At 33.1% G+C, this 17648-nt stretch overlaps 1 protein-coding gene and 1 long non-coding RNA gene across 4 annotated transcripts; one reads left to right on the forward strand and one right to left on the reverse strand.

The window, feature by feature from the left end:
• The first annotated feature begins 250 nt into the window (after positions 1 to 250).
• LOC117690019 (uncharacterized) lies at positions 251 to 1362 on the forward strand. The gene is made up of 3 exons (XR_004602159.2): positions 251 to 591; positions 754 to 862; positions 1264 to 1362. It is a non-coding gene; the product is annotated as an uncharacterized lncRNA (long non-coding RNA).
• A 3277-nt stretch (positions 1363 to 4639) lies between these two features.
• Positions 4640 to 15716, reverse strand: LOC105331152 (arf-GAP domain and FG repeat-containing protein 1). Of its 3 annotated transcripts, XM_011433231.4 has the most exons (9): positions 15531 to 15716; positions 14415 to 14508; positions 13662 to 13916; positions 12339 to 12558; positions 11821 to 11907; positions 9575 to 9982; positions 9221 to 9298; positions 6956 to 7566; positions 4640 to 6622 (listed from the first exon to the last, which is right to left on the reverse strand). In XM_011433231.4, the coding sequence occupies exons 1-9, from the start codon at positions 15689 to 15691 to the stop codon at positions 6566 to 6568; spliced, it is 1971 nt and encodes a 656-aa protein (XP_011431533.3). In that variant the 5' UTR covers positions 15692 to 15716; the 3' UTR covers positions 4640 to 6565. The 3 variants fall into 3 exon arrangements, with proteins under 3 accessions (XP_011431533.3, XP_019924069.3, XP_011431534.3); XM_020068510.3 differs by lacking the exon at positions 11821 to 11907; XM_011433232.4 differs by lacking the exon at positions 9221 to 9298 and having other exon boundaries at positions 15531 to 15715.
• Positions 15717 to 17648: the final 1932 nt, after the last annotated feature.

The raw sequence follows: 17648 nt of genomic DNA on the forward strand, positions 1-17648 counted from the left end.
TAAAGGAAATCAAACTGACTTCAACCAACCAAAACGTGGAGAGGTGTGTTACAACGCACTTTGAAAAATTACGCAGTTTGAAAAAAAAATTCAAAGTGCGTTAATTTTTGGACCAAGTCAACGCACTTTGAAAAAAAATATTTTTTTTCAAAGTGCGTTGATATCGTCGATTTGAAAAAAAAATGTCATGGTTTAGTGAAAATAGTTGATAGTTTTATATACAATAAATGATTGTTATAACCGTGTTTAGCTTAAGGTGGAAGGCTACATCGTCACAATATGTCTGACATCCGTTTGAAACGCCATTTTGTTCCAGATTGATAGCATTATGTCGTGGTACAAAATAGCTATACACCGTTCAATTGAACTCTTCTAACGAGGGAGATGAGATAAGAATGAAATCACCAAAACGCTTAGAAAATATGTCAATTCCCTTCGTGATTAAAGCTTTCAACTAACATAGATTATCAGCTGTTATGTAGAGAAAACGTGAAATCGAAATAATTTACTGTTTCCCTGCTAATGGCAATACATATTTGTCATGTCATCTGCAACAGACGATCATAAATATGTGACGGATTATCGATAAAGGTGAGCAGATAATTTTCACTTGAACCCTATATGCATGATTGATATAAAACTAAAGATTCGTAGTACCATCTCTTGTATTAATTGATTCCAACTTTAAAATATTTGCAGTTTAGACTTGCATTGAAAGTTTGAAACTTAACTAATGTATTTTAATTTAAAAAGATATAGCTAGAAGCCGGATTTGCAAGCCAAATGAGGGAACGACAGAATCTTGAAAAAGAGCATGTTTTTAATTACCACACATACATGTGTATCACTATGGACATCTAATGTATGTATAAATATGCATATGGTTGTTTATAATTTGTATTGTATATAAAAAAGTAAAAGGCAATGTAACTACTAACATTTTGTTTTAAAGAGTAATATATTAATGCATTCATCAAAAATATAATTTTTTAGATTCAAACATTATCATAAGCACTACTAACCTTATTCCTACATTTTAGCATATACTTTTACCTTTTTTAAATTTTTCTTCGTGATTTTTTTTTAAATTAGAAAATTGGTCCCAAGATATTTGAGACCAAGTAAAATCAAAAAAGACAACTCTTAAACAGGATCTTTCAAACCAAGATTTTTGAAATAATTCAGTATTTCTTTTAATTTTTCAATTTCATTCAATTTCTTTTTTTCATCTCATTAACCAACGAATATTGTTTCTATTTTCAGATTTTTGTGGGATTTCATCCAGCAGTTTGCCTTAAAAGAATTTTTAAATATTTTAGTTTCATATGTATGTGGATTCCAATAAAAATCATACAAACTTCATGATTATTTTGTTTTTCATTTTCAAACTTTATAACACTTCACTTTCGTTAGAGTTTTAAAACAGAAATGTTTTTAAAAATTGACATATAAGAGGTGACCTGGAAGCAGAATGATATTTTAAAAACTCTCTTAAAAATAGAGTATTGTACTTTGAGGTCTATTATTGTTGAATACTTTACCTATTATTAGTAACAAATGCATGCAACAAAAATCTCCTACACTTATTTGGTGTAGACATCCCCCTTATTGTGATATATTTAAAAGAGGACTACATGTAATTGCATTCTCAGCTAATTTGATAAACAGTTTCTAGATGAGAATTTTTTCTTTTCTCCTAAGACAATATCGACAATTTACACAGAAAAAAAAATCGGGAGGTTTGAATTATCCAAATATGACAAAACTTCATCGCTTAGCAACTGCATTTTCCTTTTTCTTTTCTTTTTTTTTTTTTTGAATATGCAGCAAGTTTACCTCTTATCTGGTTTATCGGGCTATGCCCGAACTAATATCATTTATATATAAATGAATAATGGAGATCGTTGTATAATATATTTCAACTGGCTTATTGCAAATATGATGTGCAAAAGGATACCTTAGTTCTGTTTATCAAAAACAATATGATCTTTTGGAAGATCAGTTCGAGAAAATTAACCCACATCCTAATGCTTGTTTTTAAGTTTATGATAATTTAATGTTCGGTAATGTTGATACATGTATTCTTTTATTGAACTGATTTATTTGATTAGAATACGAAAAGAGGGTTACTGTTGAAACACATAGAATCTTTAACATACCAATGGAGAAATTATTGTTCGGCCAGCTTGTTTTTTCAATAACATTGCATGTACTTGTACAAAACATATTTCTTTTTCCGATCTTAAATGTTTACCCAAAGTTTCTGAAGATCATATGTTTTGGAAGGGGGCCTTCTTCTTGTAATCAATTAAATGATGCACTGGTATTTGACCTGTATCTTTGGTTAACCCCTACCCCCACCCCCATTCCCGTTCTAAATACGGTAACTTAGATTAACGAGCGTTAACAAATAATCATACTATCAACAAATTAGAAATTCAGTTCCAGAATTTGTGATATAGAAATATTTTTTCAAAGTGCATTAATATTATCGATACTAAAAAATGTTGATGTACCTTCATAACGCACTTTGAAATTTTTTTTCATAGTGGGTTAACATGGTCCAAAATTTAACGCACTTTGAAAAAAATGTTCAAAGTGCGTTGATTTTCTCCAAAATTTAACGCACTTTGAAAATTTTTTTCAAAGTGCGTCATTTTTTCAAAGTGCGTTGCCACAGATGTGACCCACTATATCTTAAAATTATCATGCAATATCCCAACAATTAAACGTTTTAGAAAAATAATAATATAAGTCCGTAAATTTGTGGTCGACGTCGCGTATAGATTTTAAACAATAGCTTTTGTTGTGTCTGAAATGGTCAGTGGTTAGAGCATCAGACATTAGGTAACTTTATAGAGCTAGGTTTTTTAGGTTGTGCATTCGATACCATTAAAATTTTAGAATTCATGTTTTTTCTTATCGTTTGTTAAAATATTCAAAACTGAGCATAGTTAGAAAGTGTCCTTTTGTAAACTTGTATTATAATATTACCAACTATATTTGGTTGAAAGAAATTAAATTTGAAATTGTATTTTACGACTAAACCGAATGGACAGTTGTGCTACATGTATCCTATTCCGCATCTTCCTCACTACCCCCCCCCCCCCCCCCCCGGATTATAGTCTCATTCGTTTTTATTTGATTTTAAAAGATTATTTCTATATATAAAACACTACCTGGGGATGCTTCCACACAAAATGTAGCTTTTCTAGCCAATTTGTTTTTAGAAGAAGATTTTGAAAGATTTCTTTTTATATGTTGGTATGTAATAATTCAACCCTTTTTTATATGTTCGTATGTAATAAGTCAACCCCCATGCTAACCCGTGTGGCCCCACCCTATCCCCAGGGATCATAGTTTGAACAAACTTGAACCTACACTACCTAAGGATGCTTTCACACATTCTCGCAAAAAGGGTTTTTAAAGATTTTTCTCTACACAATCCAATGTAAAAATTTGACACCAAATTGTTGCCCCACCGTACCCTCAAGGATCATGATTTGCACAAAATTAAATCTACTCTACGTGAGGATGCTTCCACACAAGTTTTAGCTTTTCTGGCCAATTTGTTTTTGAGAAGAAAATTTTTTTAAAGATTTTTCTCTGTACGTTCCTATGTAAAATTTCGACCCCCAATTGTGGCCCCATCATACCCCCAGGGATCATGGTTGGAACAAACTTGAATCTACTCTACCTGAGGATGCTTCCACACAAGTTACTGCTTTTCTGGCCAATTTGATTTTAGAAGATTTTTAAAGATTTTTCTCTATTTATATCTAAGTAAAAACTCGACCCCATTGTGGCCCCATCGTACCTTAGGGGATTATGGTTTGAACAAACTTGAATCTACATACCTAAGGATACTTCCACACAAGTTACTGATTTTCTGGCCAATTTGTTTTTGAGAAGAGAATTTTGATGGATTTTTCTCTATACATTCCAATTTAAAAATTCGACCCCCATTGCGGCCCCATCGTACCTTAGGGAATCTTACTGCTTACAGTGTTTCAAAGAAACTATTTCAAAGTCTGAAAATGTCATCATTTTGATTGCATATAACCTGCGAGTCACGTATGTCAAGCAATTATATCCACAAACGGAAAAGTTGTCGACTATGTTTGTGATGCTACGTTTGTGATGATAAAAATTCATTGGATGTACCAACTAATGTGACCAAAGCCGCTCTCTTCTCAACCAATCAGCGATGTGCCCGCGTAAGAGATATATACCCAGATTCAGAAAAAAGTGTCTTAATTCTTGGATAACGTAACTGACTTAGAGTTCAATATCAAATCCTACAATGTGTATTATTTGACGTTAATGATTTGATGGTCAGTGAAAATGCGCCTTTTAATAAATACATATTTTTAAAATTTCCCATAATTTACTGTTGTTTGTTGGAGTTTTAACTAAATAAAAAAAGATCTCCAAACCCCATGCAGCATACATGTAATCATTCATAGTAAAACATACTCATATAAACAAACTCGTAGCAAACAACATACATGTAACAATTTGACAAAGAAAGCCCTGAATAGTAAAATATACTCCTAGATACGAACTTTTAGAGCCATCCCAGCCCCCAAAGTACAGGGATAGTTTATACACTTTTTAATGACACAAAACTAACACATAGTTCACTGTAAATAAAATCTGATTTTATTTTATTTGTAATTATACAACATAACCAAGACGACATACTCCATATAACTCGGTTCATTTTCAATTTTATGAACCAATTATTGCTTCTAAATAAGTTAACAAAACGCATAAATATGAATAAAATCTTGTGTTAACAAAATGTCTGGCAAACCCCTTTTTCACTTTTGTAATATATTTATCATGAAGTGTCAAAATCACCATTGGCCAAAACAAGAAATGTCTGTAATTAAACAACAAACAAAACCAAGTTAAGCAAATGAACAAATACAAACATTAAAGGAATGTGATGGACAGACTGCTTCAGAATCAAGCTTTTCAAAACCGAGAACAATACAAGCTGTTATAACTTTTTGTTTTCAACAAATAAGTATCAAGTACATAGTTTTTTCTACAACAATAGGTACCTAGAAATTATCCTATTCGATTGTTTCAAGTCAATTTTTTGTTCAAAAATATGATTAACAAATATAAACATATAGCCAGAATGCATGGATAATAATAGTTGAACATTCAATCAAAATGATTTCCATAACTCACACTTACACATTCTTTGGGATTAACTTTAGTTAGCATTCAAATTGCAATTTAAAATATGTAAAAAACATGCTTCAAATTTATTTTTTACTGGACAAAGGAAGACAAGCCAGCAAAGAGAAATTTATGCAGGCCTAAATATTTTTGTCTAGTGAATTTTCCTCACATCTATTTTTTAATTTCATTACACTTTGAACTACTGTTGAAACACAAAATTCATGATATAGTACCCTAAATAATAATGATGAAATAACTTTATATGTTACATCATGCACATCCATGAGGTTACAATAGCACATCCCTGAATACGAATCATTTTAGTTTTGTATGCACCTTGTTTCATTTTTTGCCAAGCACATTTCTTGATGGAAAATTCCACATAATAATTTGTGAATATGAACTGAAGCATACCAAGCCCCTTTGAATAATTTTACACAGAAACTCTTAACATGAATACATGAGCATAAAATCACTAATAAAACATTTTATTCTTTCCACATATATAATTTCAATTTTAGGAATACAAAGTTTTTCAACTATGAACATATCTCACTAACCATACATTTTGGGGGTTTCATGAACTAAAATTTTATCTCAAAAACTAAAACAAAAATATCAGTACATTATATGTATGTATCCAGAATACAGTGCGTTGCAAATGTGGTGTACTAGATTGCTTAATTCCTGGTCGAAGTTTTTTTTTTTAATTTAATTCATTTATCCATGCATGCACTTTTTAGCAATGACAGAAGAATCAAAATCTACAACAAACAAGGATTTTGACTAGCACTGTTTAAATTATCAATCAATATTATAAAGAGAAATGTTTGGTGAGCCAGGCCCAACATTACATACAGTGGAATTCACATACAGGATCAGTAGTTAGCCGTTCAACATCTTAAACAGCATTGTGATTGTTCCTCATAAGAACAGTCTCAACAGTTCTAACAGATTGTCAGATGAATAATTAACAACAAAATACATGTATTCAAACCCAAGCTGACAACATTGTCACTGTCTCAGAGACATATTATGAGAAAGTGTACCTCGCGACTTGACTTTTTTCTATTCATCATCTGATAAAATAAAGCCTGACTAATGGTATTAGTATTGTTACAGTGACCAGTAGTGAATACTACACACTTAAGATACTTTCCATCCTATAACAGAATACAGATACACCCCTCTCTAGATCCATTGCACACTTCATGGTAATCCCATTCAAGCCCACACTGACAGCATACACAAGCACATGGCACCACGTCTTTGTTCAACAGAAAATCAACTTTGGTTCAAATGACATTCGAGAAGTGTTCACTCAAAATTAATGTGTTTTTAAAAGCTAAAACAAAGCTATGCCGGTCCATCACAAGAAAGGGTTGGTAGAACCACTTTTTGGAGCCATCGATTGGGCAGCTGTGGACTGAAAAAAAAAAGAACAATAAAAATTTTTACGTGGTAATAGTAACTCAATAATACAAGTAATTTACAAATACCTCACATTGCATTTATCACCAAAATTGAACTTTATTTTGTAAACTTTTCAAATAAGTCCTTGATTTAAACTCATATTTCATTATTCTGGCTGTTAATAACTTTAAACACAAAGCCAATAATGTAAATCAGCTAGTTTACACATTCACTGTGCCAATTTTGTATACATTATGTGATGATATGAAGAAGTAAAGGATCCTGCAACATTTTATATTACAAGGGACAGAAACAATACAGAAAGAAATTAGTATATAACACATACCATAAATGGATTGACTGTGTGCGAGTTAGTGGCCACTGGCTGACCTCCCCATCCCGAGGGAAATCCCTGGGAACCTCCCATTTTATTATCGAACTGTCCGGGCATTGAATGTCCAAACTGATTGGGCACTGTCTGGGCTTGTGAAAAAGCCCCAAATCCAGCACTTGTATTTGTTGGTCCTATTGAACTGAATGCTCCATTCTGATTATTTAACTGATTTGTCATTCCTGCACCCCCAAAACCTCCCACTGGCTGGCCAAAGCCTCCTGCTTGAGAGGTCTGTCCAAAACCTCCCATGTTAAAAGATCCAGCATTTGAAGCTGGTTGTCCAAAACCTCCTGCCATTGACGTCGGGGCACCAAATCCTCCTGCCATACTTGTCTGGGTTCCTCCAAATCCCCCGACAGCAGGTGTGGGAGTTCCGAACCCTCCGACCATAGATGTTTGCACTCCAAATCCTGCAGCGCTTGTTGGTTGATTTCCGAATCCACCAGGCTGTTGACCGAAGCCCGCATTTGGCTGGTTCCCAAATAAAGATGGCTGCCCTCCTGCTCCACCAAAGGGATTGCTTGGTTGGGTGGAAGCTGATGTCCCTCCAAATGGATTCGCTCCTGTTAAATAAGAATACAATGTAAACTTGTTTTGAACATTAAAAAAAATCCAACAATTTTCAATAAAATGTTAATCTCACACAATTATTTCTTGATATACAAGAATTTTGTGTGTTAAGGTGTGTATGTGTCTTTCTTTGATCACAATTTTATTGCAGCAGGAAATAAGCAAGTACATGTATTTGTTGTAAAGCTATGTTACAAATATTACATGCTATGAGTACTGTTTAAAGCATGAAATGACATGCTATTTTAATAGACTTGGAAATTCAACATACACAAATACATTTATCATCAATGGCCATGCTTTATATTCATCATAAAGCACATGTATTATAGAGTAATCACTGTTAGTAAATTGTTATCACATATCAATATAGTAATACAAATACAAAATTTATAATGAAACACTATGAACTTCATTTGGCATAATCTTTGTTAAAACTTCACTATTTTAACACTATCTACAACTAAGATAAAATCTTGCTAACAAATATTACCTACAAACACCATTTGTATCAATAATCTCTCATAGTCATAAGAAAATACCAGAGGTTAAAACTTCATGTAGGCAGATTACGTTATACCGGGTAAGCAAGAAATGGCTAACATGTACATGTCATTGAGTACATAAATAATTTTTCTTCAATAAATCAATGCAGAAATCAATTCAGAAGAGGAACCTAACCCAATCTTAATGTACAACTCCTGGGAATAATTGGAGCTACTAAAGTAACATACCCTCACCCCCTGGTTAATTTGTAAGCAGAGCTATGGACAAATTGTGAAATACAGCTACTATCCTATAGAAGAGCATTTTATATGTAGTTTCATCTCTCTCTCTCTTTCATGCTTCAGAAAGAAATCGTACACAGATTTTTTTTCCCCCAAAGGTAATGGATCACCAAGTAAAGTTCCTGAATCTGTCCTAATCCTGGCTGAGATTCGATCAGCTCAACTAGATATATTTGGACTGAAACCTTACTAATAAAAATCAATTACAGATGAGATGACATTTAAGCCTCTTAAGTATTTCAAAAATAATTGCAAAAATAGAATAAATAAAAATTAAATATAAATATTATATAATAAAAAAAAAACTGCCATTCAAGGTCCTCTGGAAAACCTTTTTTATTCAATTCTAATGGAGAAAGAGGGGTGTAATATTTAATCTAAACCTGTTCATTTCATATTCCATACAATACAGAGTTTAACTAACACAGATGGATTGGATGATAATGATACAGCTTCAAACTAAAATGCTAAGCTACCAATAAAATTAATCCATGCCCTGATGTTTCGACCTTTGACCTTCTGACTTCATAATGAAAGAGGACTTCCTAAGGGGAGGGTTCATGCAAAGTGTTGGGACTGTAAACCCCCAATAAAACCTTTTTAATCTTTAAGTTAAAACTGGTCAGACAGACATGACTATTCCAAAATAACTGTGCCCTTCTCCCCAAAACTTATGTAAAAAGTTAAAATTATGGACATATGCATAAGATAAACAGTAACAAACAGGAATATAAAACCAACAGAGCTGAATATGTACAATTTATATGCAGCTACCATATGATCTCAAAGGAACTGAACTCAGTCAATGCAACATTCAACAGAGAAAAGTATAGAACCACGGAGATCATGCCAGATTTACCCCCAGAGTCTGAGAAGAACGGGTTTCCACTCCTACCCATCTGGGTGTAAGAGTATGCACTGGGTGGAATACAGAAGGCTGTAACAGATGCATTTATACACACAACTGGAACGTCACAGTACGGTAAATTCTATTTTTTCATTATCTTCCAATCTTAAATTTTATCTTCCAATCTTAAATTTCATAAAGTTATCAAAAATTCAACTGGAATAAAATATTTTTAAAAATCATATTATTTGAGTATTGCCATGTTAAAAATATCCAGCTGTGTCTTTAAGAAAGGTTTGGAAATAAAATATAATTTCTTTATCATAGTGGTATTTTCAAGCAGAGTAATCTTTTAGATTCACAAACCTGAGTTGGATGGGGCCATGGAATTATTAGCACTTGAGGAAGAGTTCCAGTTGGAAGTCATTCCCATGGTATTGCTTGTACCTCCACTACCCCAGTTCATTCCAGATCCACTACTTCCTGTGCTGTTCCATTCAATCCCCCCTGCGCTGGTGCTGGTTCCTCCCCCTCCATTCCAGTTAACAGCTGAGTTGGAGCTGGATCCTCCCCAACTTAGAGCGGTGGTGTTGGATTCTGTTGTCACAGGAGTGCTGAACAAGTCTCCCAGCGATGAGTATTTGTCTCCCCCTGCTTCTGAGGGTGCTGTGCTGGCAGGTGGCGCTGCTGACTGGGCAGGGGTAAAACTGGCAAACCCGCCATTCACTGCAGGGGCTGCACTGGCCGGTGTATTAGACATTGGAAAAAGGGAACCTGTGAAATCATTCTTAGTGTTTACAAAATAACTTTATAAAATCATTTCAAAGACACATACTGCAGAAAAAGATAAATAAAATAATCTGTCTGTTTAGCAACTTTGCATTGGACGCCGATTTCTTACTGTGTAGATCTAAGATGATGTTTATGGTATAGCATGCAGGTTTAGACCGTTTGTAATTCTACATGGGTTTTTATTTGTGGAATTGATGAGTTTCAATGAAGGTTTAACATAGAAATGTGCTTGAATGGTTTTACCTTCATACATGTACATATGCATGCAATGTAACCTCAAAAATTCGAAATTTGATTATTTTCCTATTTGAATTATTGCTCCCTTTTTAACATCTATCCCGTCAATGATGACTTTAATCAACTTTATGTGGAGAGAAAAATAATAATCAGACAATGAAATTTCAAATATTCAGTTTTTAACTCATGTTTCAAATTCTTCTTGTGAGATTTTTTCCCATGTTTGATCCTTTTATACTGAATTTTAAAAAGCTACTCATAATTCTGACAGAATTGAAAATGGCAATTGAAAAAAGTAAAAACTTCTTTTTGACATGACTTTTAACATGATATGTAAGAAGATAAAAGGACAGCAGTACATTTGTAACAACTAATTTCAGTCACACTGCTTAAACAAATATGTTCCCTTAAGGTAGCTCGCGGGTTTACCTGCTTGTGAGAAAACCTACCTTGAAAATTTGTCCACGTGATCCATAGGTTTTATAGTTTTATTTCTAAAATTTATTTAAGATTCGTCTGCGCGGTAATAATGTTATCGTGTTTCAAATACAGTGTCATTAATAAAATCAAGCAACCTCATTTCAATGAAATATATAGTAAAATGCACATTTTAACCGAGAAACGCATTACAAAACTATGCTCAAAACTTTTAAACGATTCAGACGAAATTAATCATACTCAACACAAAAACAGAGGAGATAATTATGAATTAATTCATAAAAAAATATCAGTATGTGTTCTCGGCCAATTTTTGGCAAAAAAACTTTAAAGATTTTAAAGATTTCTCAAAACCTTATATTTTCATTACGACGTTAGCCTGACGTCATCATTTCCTTACTTCTTAGAACACCAAAATTGAAATGCATTTATTGACAAGACTAGCTGTTTAACACATTTTACAACATGTAAATGCTTATTAGACATTATTGTGAATGTTATCAAATGCAATTAATGTAAGGCTGTAAAGATACAGAAAATTGCTATTTTTGTTTTTATGGAACTCGGAGTCAATCAATGCAAAAATAAAATGCCAGGCAACTACTGACATTATAAGTAAGAAATCGAATAAAACCAAAAGAAATTTAAGAATTTAATCGGTAGTACAGCATAATTGTACAGATTACGGAAGTTATAATTGTAAAAAAAAAAGCGAAGTTAATGCATACATTCTATTTTAAAAACATGACTTTAAATGGAAGAGTTCTAACGCACACTCATTCTTTATCTTTGTAGAACAAAATGTGACAATGAATGTGACATCTTTAAATTTTCAGCACTTGATATTATAAAATTAATCTTTGTATAAACAGTCATAAACCGCATATAAGCTTTTTAAAATATTTTCTTTTATACTTCTAAATATCTCATTTAAAAAAAATTATGAGTTTACTATGACGGTCAACTCTTTACGTCGATTCCTATTGTGACGTCAGCAAACCCGCGAGCTACGTTAAGTGAAAATAAAAACTCTGAATTGAAACATCACAACAAAAATTTGACAAATGATGACTTCTACACGCATTTCGTTAACAAAGTGACAACCTGGAGTGCAGATACTAGCAAACTAAGGGGAGGGAACTTACTGCTGGAACTCTGGAATGCTGGGAAGGGTTGAGAAGCAGGTTGTGCAGTGAACTGGCTGCCAAACTGGCTAAAGTCGGCAAAACCTCCTGAAACAATTCATGACGTAAAGGTGTTACTGTTCTACAGTGTGTAGTATCACTTTATTCAAACTTTCAGCTGACAGCTGTTACTGTATATGATGCACAAGAAGAGCAATGTTGTCTTTATAAACTAAAACCAGTAAGAGTTATCATATTTGAGTTGAAGTGTAATTTTTGCTGCTTGTTACATGTAATATCTGTTTCAAAAACTACATATACTGCTATTACAATTTACTCCCAAATACTTCGAACCTTGTCGGCTGAAACTCAATAGTGGTCATCTTAACTTTTTTCAAATTATTCATCAGAGGCAACAGACAATATAATATAGGTTAACCTACTTTCTATCAGACCAAAGCAACAGAATTATTTTCCCTCAAATTAAACTTAATTTTTTTGTTAAACATAACTATTGTCCCCTATATAACTGAACAAACCTTCTCCCCCTCCACCGCCTATGGGTTGGGTCTGAGCTGGAGGGGCCGAGGAAGCAAATGGGTCACCCCCCAAATCTCCAAGGAGATCCATGGTGGTGGATCCGGAGGACTGTGAGGACTGGCTGTGCTGCCCCGGGGAGGAGAAACTCTGTGTGGCGGGGGGCTGGGCCACGGGGGGAGGCTGCTGGGCCGCATGGTTCTTTGGTGTTGTCTGGGGGGACTGTGAACAAGAAATGAGGTCATGTAATCATCAAATTATTTAATGAGGTCGTATAATCAACAAATCATTCAATTAGGTCATGTAATCAACAAATCATTCAATGAGGTCATGTAACTTAATTATCATTTTAACTACCTTAAATATTATTTATTCAGAAATGAGGTGATGTAATCAACATATGATTACACCTTTGTTATCTGAAAAATGATGTACATTCTTTTTACCAGCAGTTAATTGTCATTCATGCTAAAAATAATGCTTATGTAACATGCATATTTTTACTAAACCCTTTTTAAGCTACCTAAGAAAATGTTTTAATACTGTTATTGTTAATAATAAATAATGTTCTCATTATTCATTTATATGATTTTGTGTTACAAAAAACTACCATATCTACTGGGTATACTGTATAAATTTGGTGTTTCAAAAAAAAAAAGACATTACTTGTAGAAACAGAAATTTTTGTGGGGATAAAATTCTGTTGATCTGAGAATAAAAAATTAAAAACAGTCTCATGTGGATTTCTTCACTTCTAAAATACAATGTAATACTAAATACACAACCATATATACGCTTCATTGGGTTTACCGTTTATAATTCATGATAAAGGACTGCATATATTTATGTATGGTTTGAGACTAAGATGGCCCCCTTAAATGAACATCATCAATTTACTGTAATTCTTTGTTTTATTTGTACGAATATACATTTGAAGTTTATATCAAAATTTTATAATAAATCTAAATATCTATTTTTTTTTAAAAAACCCACTTAAACTGGTCAGACAAATAGCGACAGTATTGATTTAATGTTAACTGTATATTGACAACAATCCCGCTAAAGCTTAAAATAATTAAACCTTAGAGCCTGACTGTATCCTATTTGCTGTTTACATAACCTGAATTGTTTATTCAACAGTGATAAACTTTGTCAACAAACTAGGGAAATATCCACCATAAAGTTAAACAATAAAATAACACTCATGCATGCTAATTCATATACTATAAGAGCTCTGTTTAATACTTTTGTGCCATGTCTTTAGTTTGTACAGGTTTTGTTTTATACGAAAATATAAGATTTTTCCTATGACATTTGACCTTTACCTGATTTTTTACCACAAGCTGTGGTGTTTTCTCCCCTAGAAGTGTCTTTAGTTGCCGTGTGGGTGGCTGTCGGTTTGTGGCCGACTCATTGATTTGTCTGGCTTCCTCCTTCATGGAGTCTGTGGGGGCTTGATACCACCGCTTCCTCTCGTACTTCTGGGCCATGAAGTCCTTGATCTTTTGTTCATCTCTAGAATCGGGTTCTGCCTGGTCTTTCTTACTGTCATAGAGTCCCAGCCATACTTTTCTACAGAACTGTTCAGCAATAATATACATTAATAAGCTGCATATTAGATTTCTTTCTAAAAATCCACAGAAAAGAACAAACTCATTGCAGTTTATTCATTAATTCAAATTTAAGTTCACAAAAGAAACATGTACTAATACCAAGTTTTATTGCTCTAGAATTTTAAACAAAATCTCTTGATGTATTTGCTTGGATAAAGACTAAGTCTTGCTTTCCCTGTCCCCTGCCGCTTCTCTTCCTACTACTACCCCCACCCCGTCCCACCCATCCCCCCCCCCTAAAAAAATAATTGTTGAAAATTTTTTTTGATGAATCTAGTGAAAATTCAAATATGAATATCAAATATGTTTTTACATAGATATGCATAGGAATCCTGCCAACACTTCAGTCACTATAGACTAATTTGATTTATAATAGGGTTGTGTGGCAGGGGGTGTGAAAAACTTCTTATTAACAACAAATAGAAAGAACCATAAAAAAAAACATAATAAATCTCCTAAACTTACTTCATTTCCATGACATTTTATGAAATCAATTTCTTCAGGAGTAAAACTTGCCATGGATATTGATTTCACTCGATGAGGGGGATTAATTCCTCGTCTGTTTAAAAAGAATCAACTACGATTCAAATCATTTTTTTATTTTTTCACTATATTGTATGTAATACAGTACATGTTATTCATACATCATTACATGAATACAAGTATTAATGTCACAGAAAAACCTGAGATGCTTGATCTTTGATTTTATAGCTGTCACCAGATAATCATAGTTCAGTTGGTAGCACATCTGACTAGATTCTGGGACTTGGGTTCAATCCTCCTTTATATAGTCTGTCATTATTTCTCCAATCCCAGCACATATCATGACATGTATCAGTAATTTGTACATAACTTTATATTTACATTTGCAAATATGCATCCTAATAAGTTGTATGAACCTATAAAATAGCAAGAACCCTCAATTCTGTGTGAACTTTTTCATGACATCATAATGATAATTGTACATGCTTATCGATTGGTGGTTACAAAATTGGAAATGTAAAAACACAGCTATATTAATGATTTGCCTTTCTCAAACGTAAATATAAGTCATAAACAGCATGCTAAAAAGTTAATCGGGATATGAACTTAGTTGGTACCTGATCAAATCTTCTGAGAAGCCCTTCAGGCTTCACAGGAATTGACCAACCAAGTTCATATCCCAAATGAACTTAACAAATTGCTGTTTATTTCTTAATTGATATTCACACTTAATTTATAAAACAATTATCCTTTTCTCCTCTGTAAGATCAGGCATTTGTCGTTCACTGTGTAAGAAGACATTTTTAAACATATTTGAATCTTTGAATTTACCGACTCATCGCTCTCAGAGAAATACTGAAACCATAGACAAATTTGAGGAATGAGCTAATTAACAGAAGATACAGTGAGGCAATTCGAGTTAATCGATGTAATAGTGTCATACTGTCATAGTGATATCTCTTTTAATGTTGAGGTCATAATAAAACTAATATAATTATCTCTGCTACATCCCCAGATCTTGTTTGAATACCGTTATATCATTTATAGACGACGTAAAAAATCTAAAGTTGTATATTTTACGAGAATATGACAACTCACAGTATCCCGCTGCAAGCTGTGCACACAAATGATCCAGTTGTCATATTCAGGTATGTTGGTCCTCTTTGGTGACAATCAAAACACTGTCTGTTGTGGGGTAATGCCGCCATATCCCGTAACATTTTGAGGTGTTTCTCATCTTGCTTTCTTTTGGCCGCCATTTTAATTTTTAGAGGAAGATGTCAAATAACCGGAAGTAGGAGCAGTTTTTTTTTCAAAGAGTAACTCGAGGGCGGATCAAATTCATCATTGTTTAAATTTGGATCAAATATGTCTTCTCAAATGATCACAATAATCAATGTACACTAGTTTGTCGTGTTTATCCTACATAATTTAGCATCCTTTTCAAAATTCCGTTACAGCGATGCTAAAAATATTTTACTTACATCATTAATATTTATTTATGCAAAGCCAGTTAATTTTACGCTTTCAGTAATATACATGTAGGCCTATGTATTTGTCTTTTCACATTTTTCAATTTAAAAAAATCTTTTTAAACTTTTTAAAAGATTGTATTTATGATTTCCCATTTTTATTTTTAAAACTAGTTTTAAAATTAAATACATGTAGTTTGGTTTAAAAACGGTGATTTTTTTTTTATTTCTCTCATCTGAGGCTCATTGTTAAAACTGAAAAACAATGAACTTTATTTATTTTGCAACGATTGATAAGCAAGTTCTACAACTTATATTAATATCTCTCGTTGGCACGGATGAACATTAGCGCGAGGGGATCATTGGTGTGGGAAAAAGACTCATTGTATTAGTGTAATCAATAAGACTGTTATTTCTTTGATGTTGTGTTGTTTTCAGATTAGATCTTTTTTAATTCTTGCTATTGATTTTTTTTTAAAGAATGAATTAACCATATTTGCAATTCATCATATTTATCATATTCGGATAATGATTATTTCATTTCTCCCCATTCTAGTACATGTACTTATATTCTATATAGTTATAGATTCTAACAATAACCCGATGTCCCTTTTAAATTATCAAGATACACGTGTGCATGTGTAAAAAAAATTAATCAATATTCTAAACTTTCATGTAGGCCAAATTGATAGTTTATACAATAAATGCCCATTCTTTAGAAATATAAATTATGCCGAAAATCCAGGAGGCGCGCGTTTTCGCCCTTGCTTTAGCTGCGATTCTGTCATATTGACTTTTAACTGTATCTAATTTATATCTGTAAGACCATGTAGTGTTTGTGAGCGTGTCTCAGTCTATTTCGTCACCGGCAGCAAGTTTATATTTTGCTTTCCTTGATGGCCAAATGATATACAATGTAGTTCGCACGCTGGATGCGCGCACCTAGACCAGACGAGTGGTACTTGTATTTGTCAAAGCATCAAGAGGTTCACGGGTCAAATTGCCAACTTGAGTTTTATAAACTCTTTCTAAGAATTCTTTGTAGAACATTGCAAATATTTATGAAACAATCACGTAGCATCGTTTTTGAAAGTGGGGGAGAGGGCATACTCATTAAAAAAAATTCTTGAAAAGCAAAAAAAAAAGGGGGGGGGGATTACTTTCCAAAATCGTGAAAATCATAATCCGTTGGAGGGAGGATCCTATGGCAAAGAGCTAAGTATTTTTAGTTTGTCTAGCTCTACTTCAATATAGGGTATCTGCCATTTAAGTTTTAATGCAGGAAAAATCTTCAAAATGGAACTGATACAAAAAAAATCGAAATTGTAGACTGCTGTAGATTTTTCTTGCAATTCTTAATTTATTCTTTTGTCCAGCTTGCAAAAAGAAGACACATACAGTATTACAATATAAATATTTACAAAATTAGTAACAGTTACATCAGCCTATTTTCTGATTGCAACCCATCCATTTTAAGATCCAATTTACCCTTCAGGGTTTCTTTTGGGACAATACCCTCAACTCCTTTTTTTAATTGAACAAAAGTAGGCAAATATAGATGCCCTGGTATTTTCAATTATCTGCCTGCATCAGGGTTTTTTACAATGCGGGGTACCAAGCAGTCTAAACTAGTGAGGTTAGAATAATGGCAGACTAAATGCAACTTTATGTTGAATTTCTGTGAATTTTATGGTTTGTAAGGAATGAGTACAATCATGTACATGTACAATTGTATTCTTCTTGA

This window comes from Magallana gigas, chromosome 8 (genome assembly GCF_963853765.1).
Source record: "Magallana gigas chromosome 8, xbMagGiga1.1, whole genome shotgun sequence".
Taxonomy (NCBI): Eukaryota; Metazoa; Mollusca; class Bivalvia; order Ostreida; family Ostreidae; genus Magallana; species Magallana gigas.

Bases quoted from the DNA above. Each gene is read 5' to 3' on its own strand.
- LOC105331152 (XM_011433231.4), bottom strand. From the start codon at position 15,691: ATGGCGGCCAAAAGAAAGCAAGATGAGAAACACCTCAAAATGTTACGG. The intron at 13,917-14,414 runs GTAAGTTTAGGA...ATTGCTGAACAG, and splicing joins TAAAATGTCATGGAAATGAA to TTCTGTAGAAAAGTATGGCT. The intron at 9,299-9,574 runs GTTTGTGAATCT...CATCTGTTACAG, and splicing joins CATGGCCCCATCCAACTCAG to CCTTCTGTATTCCACCCAGT.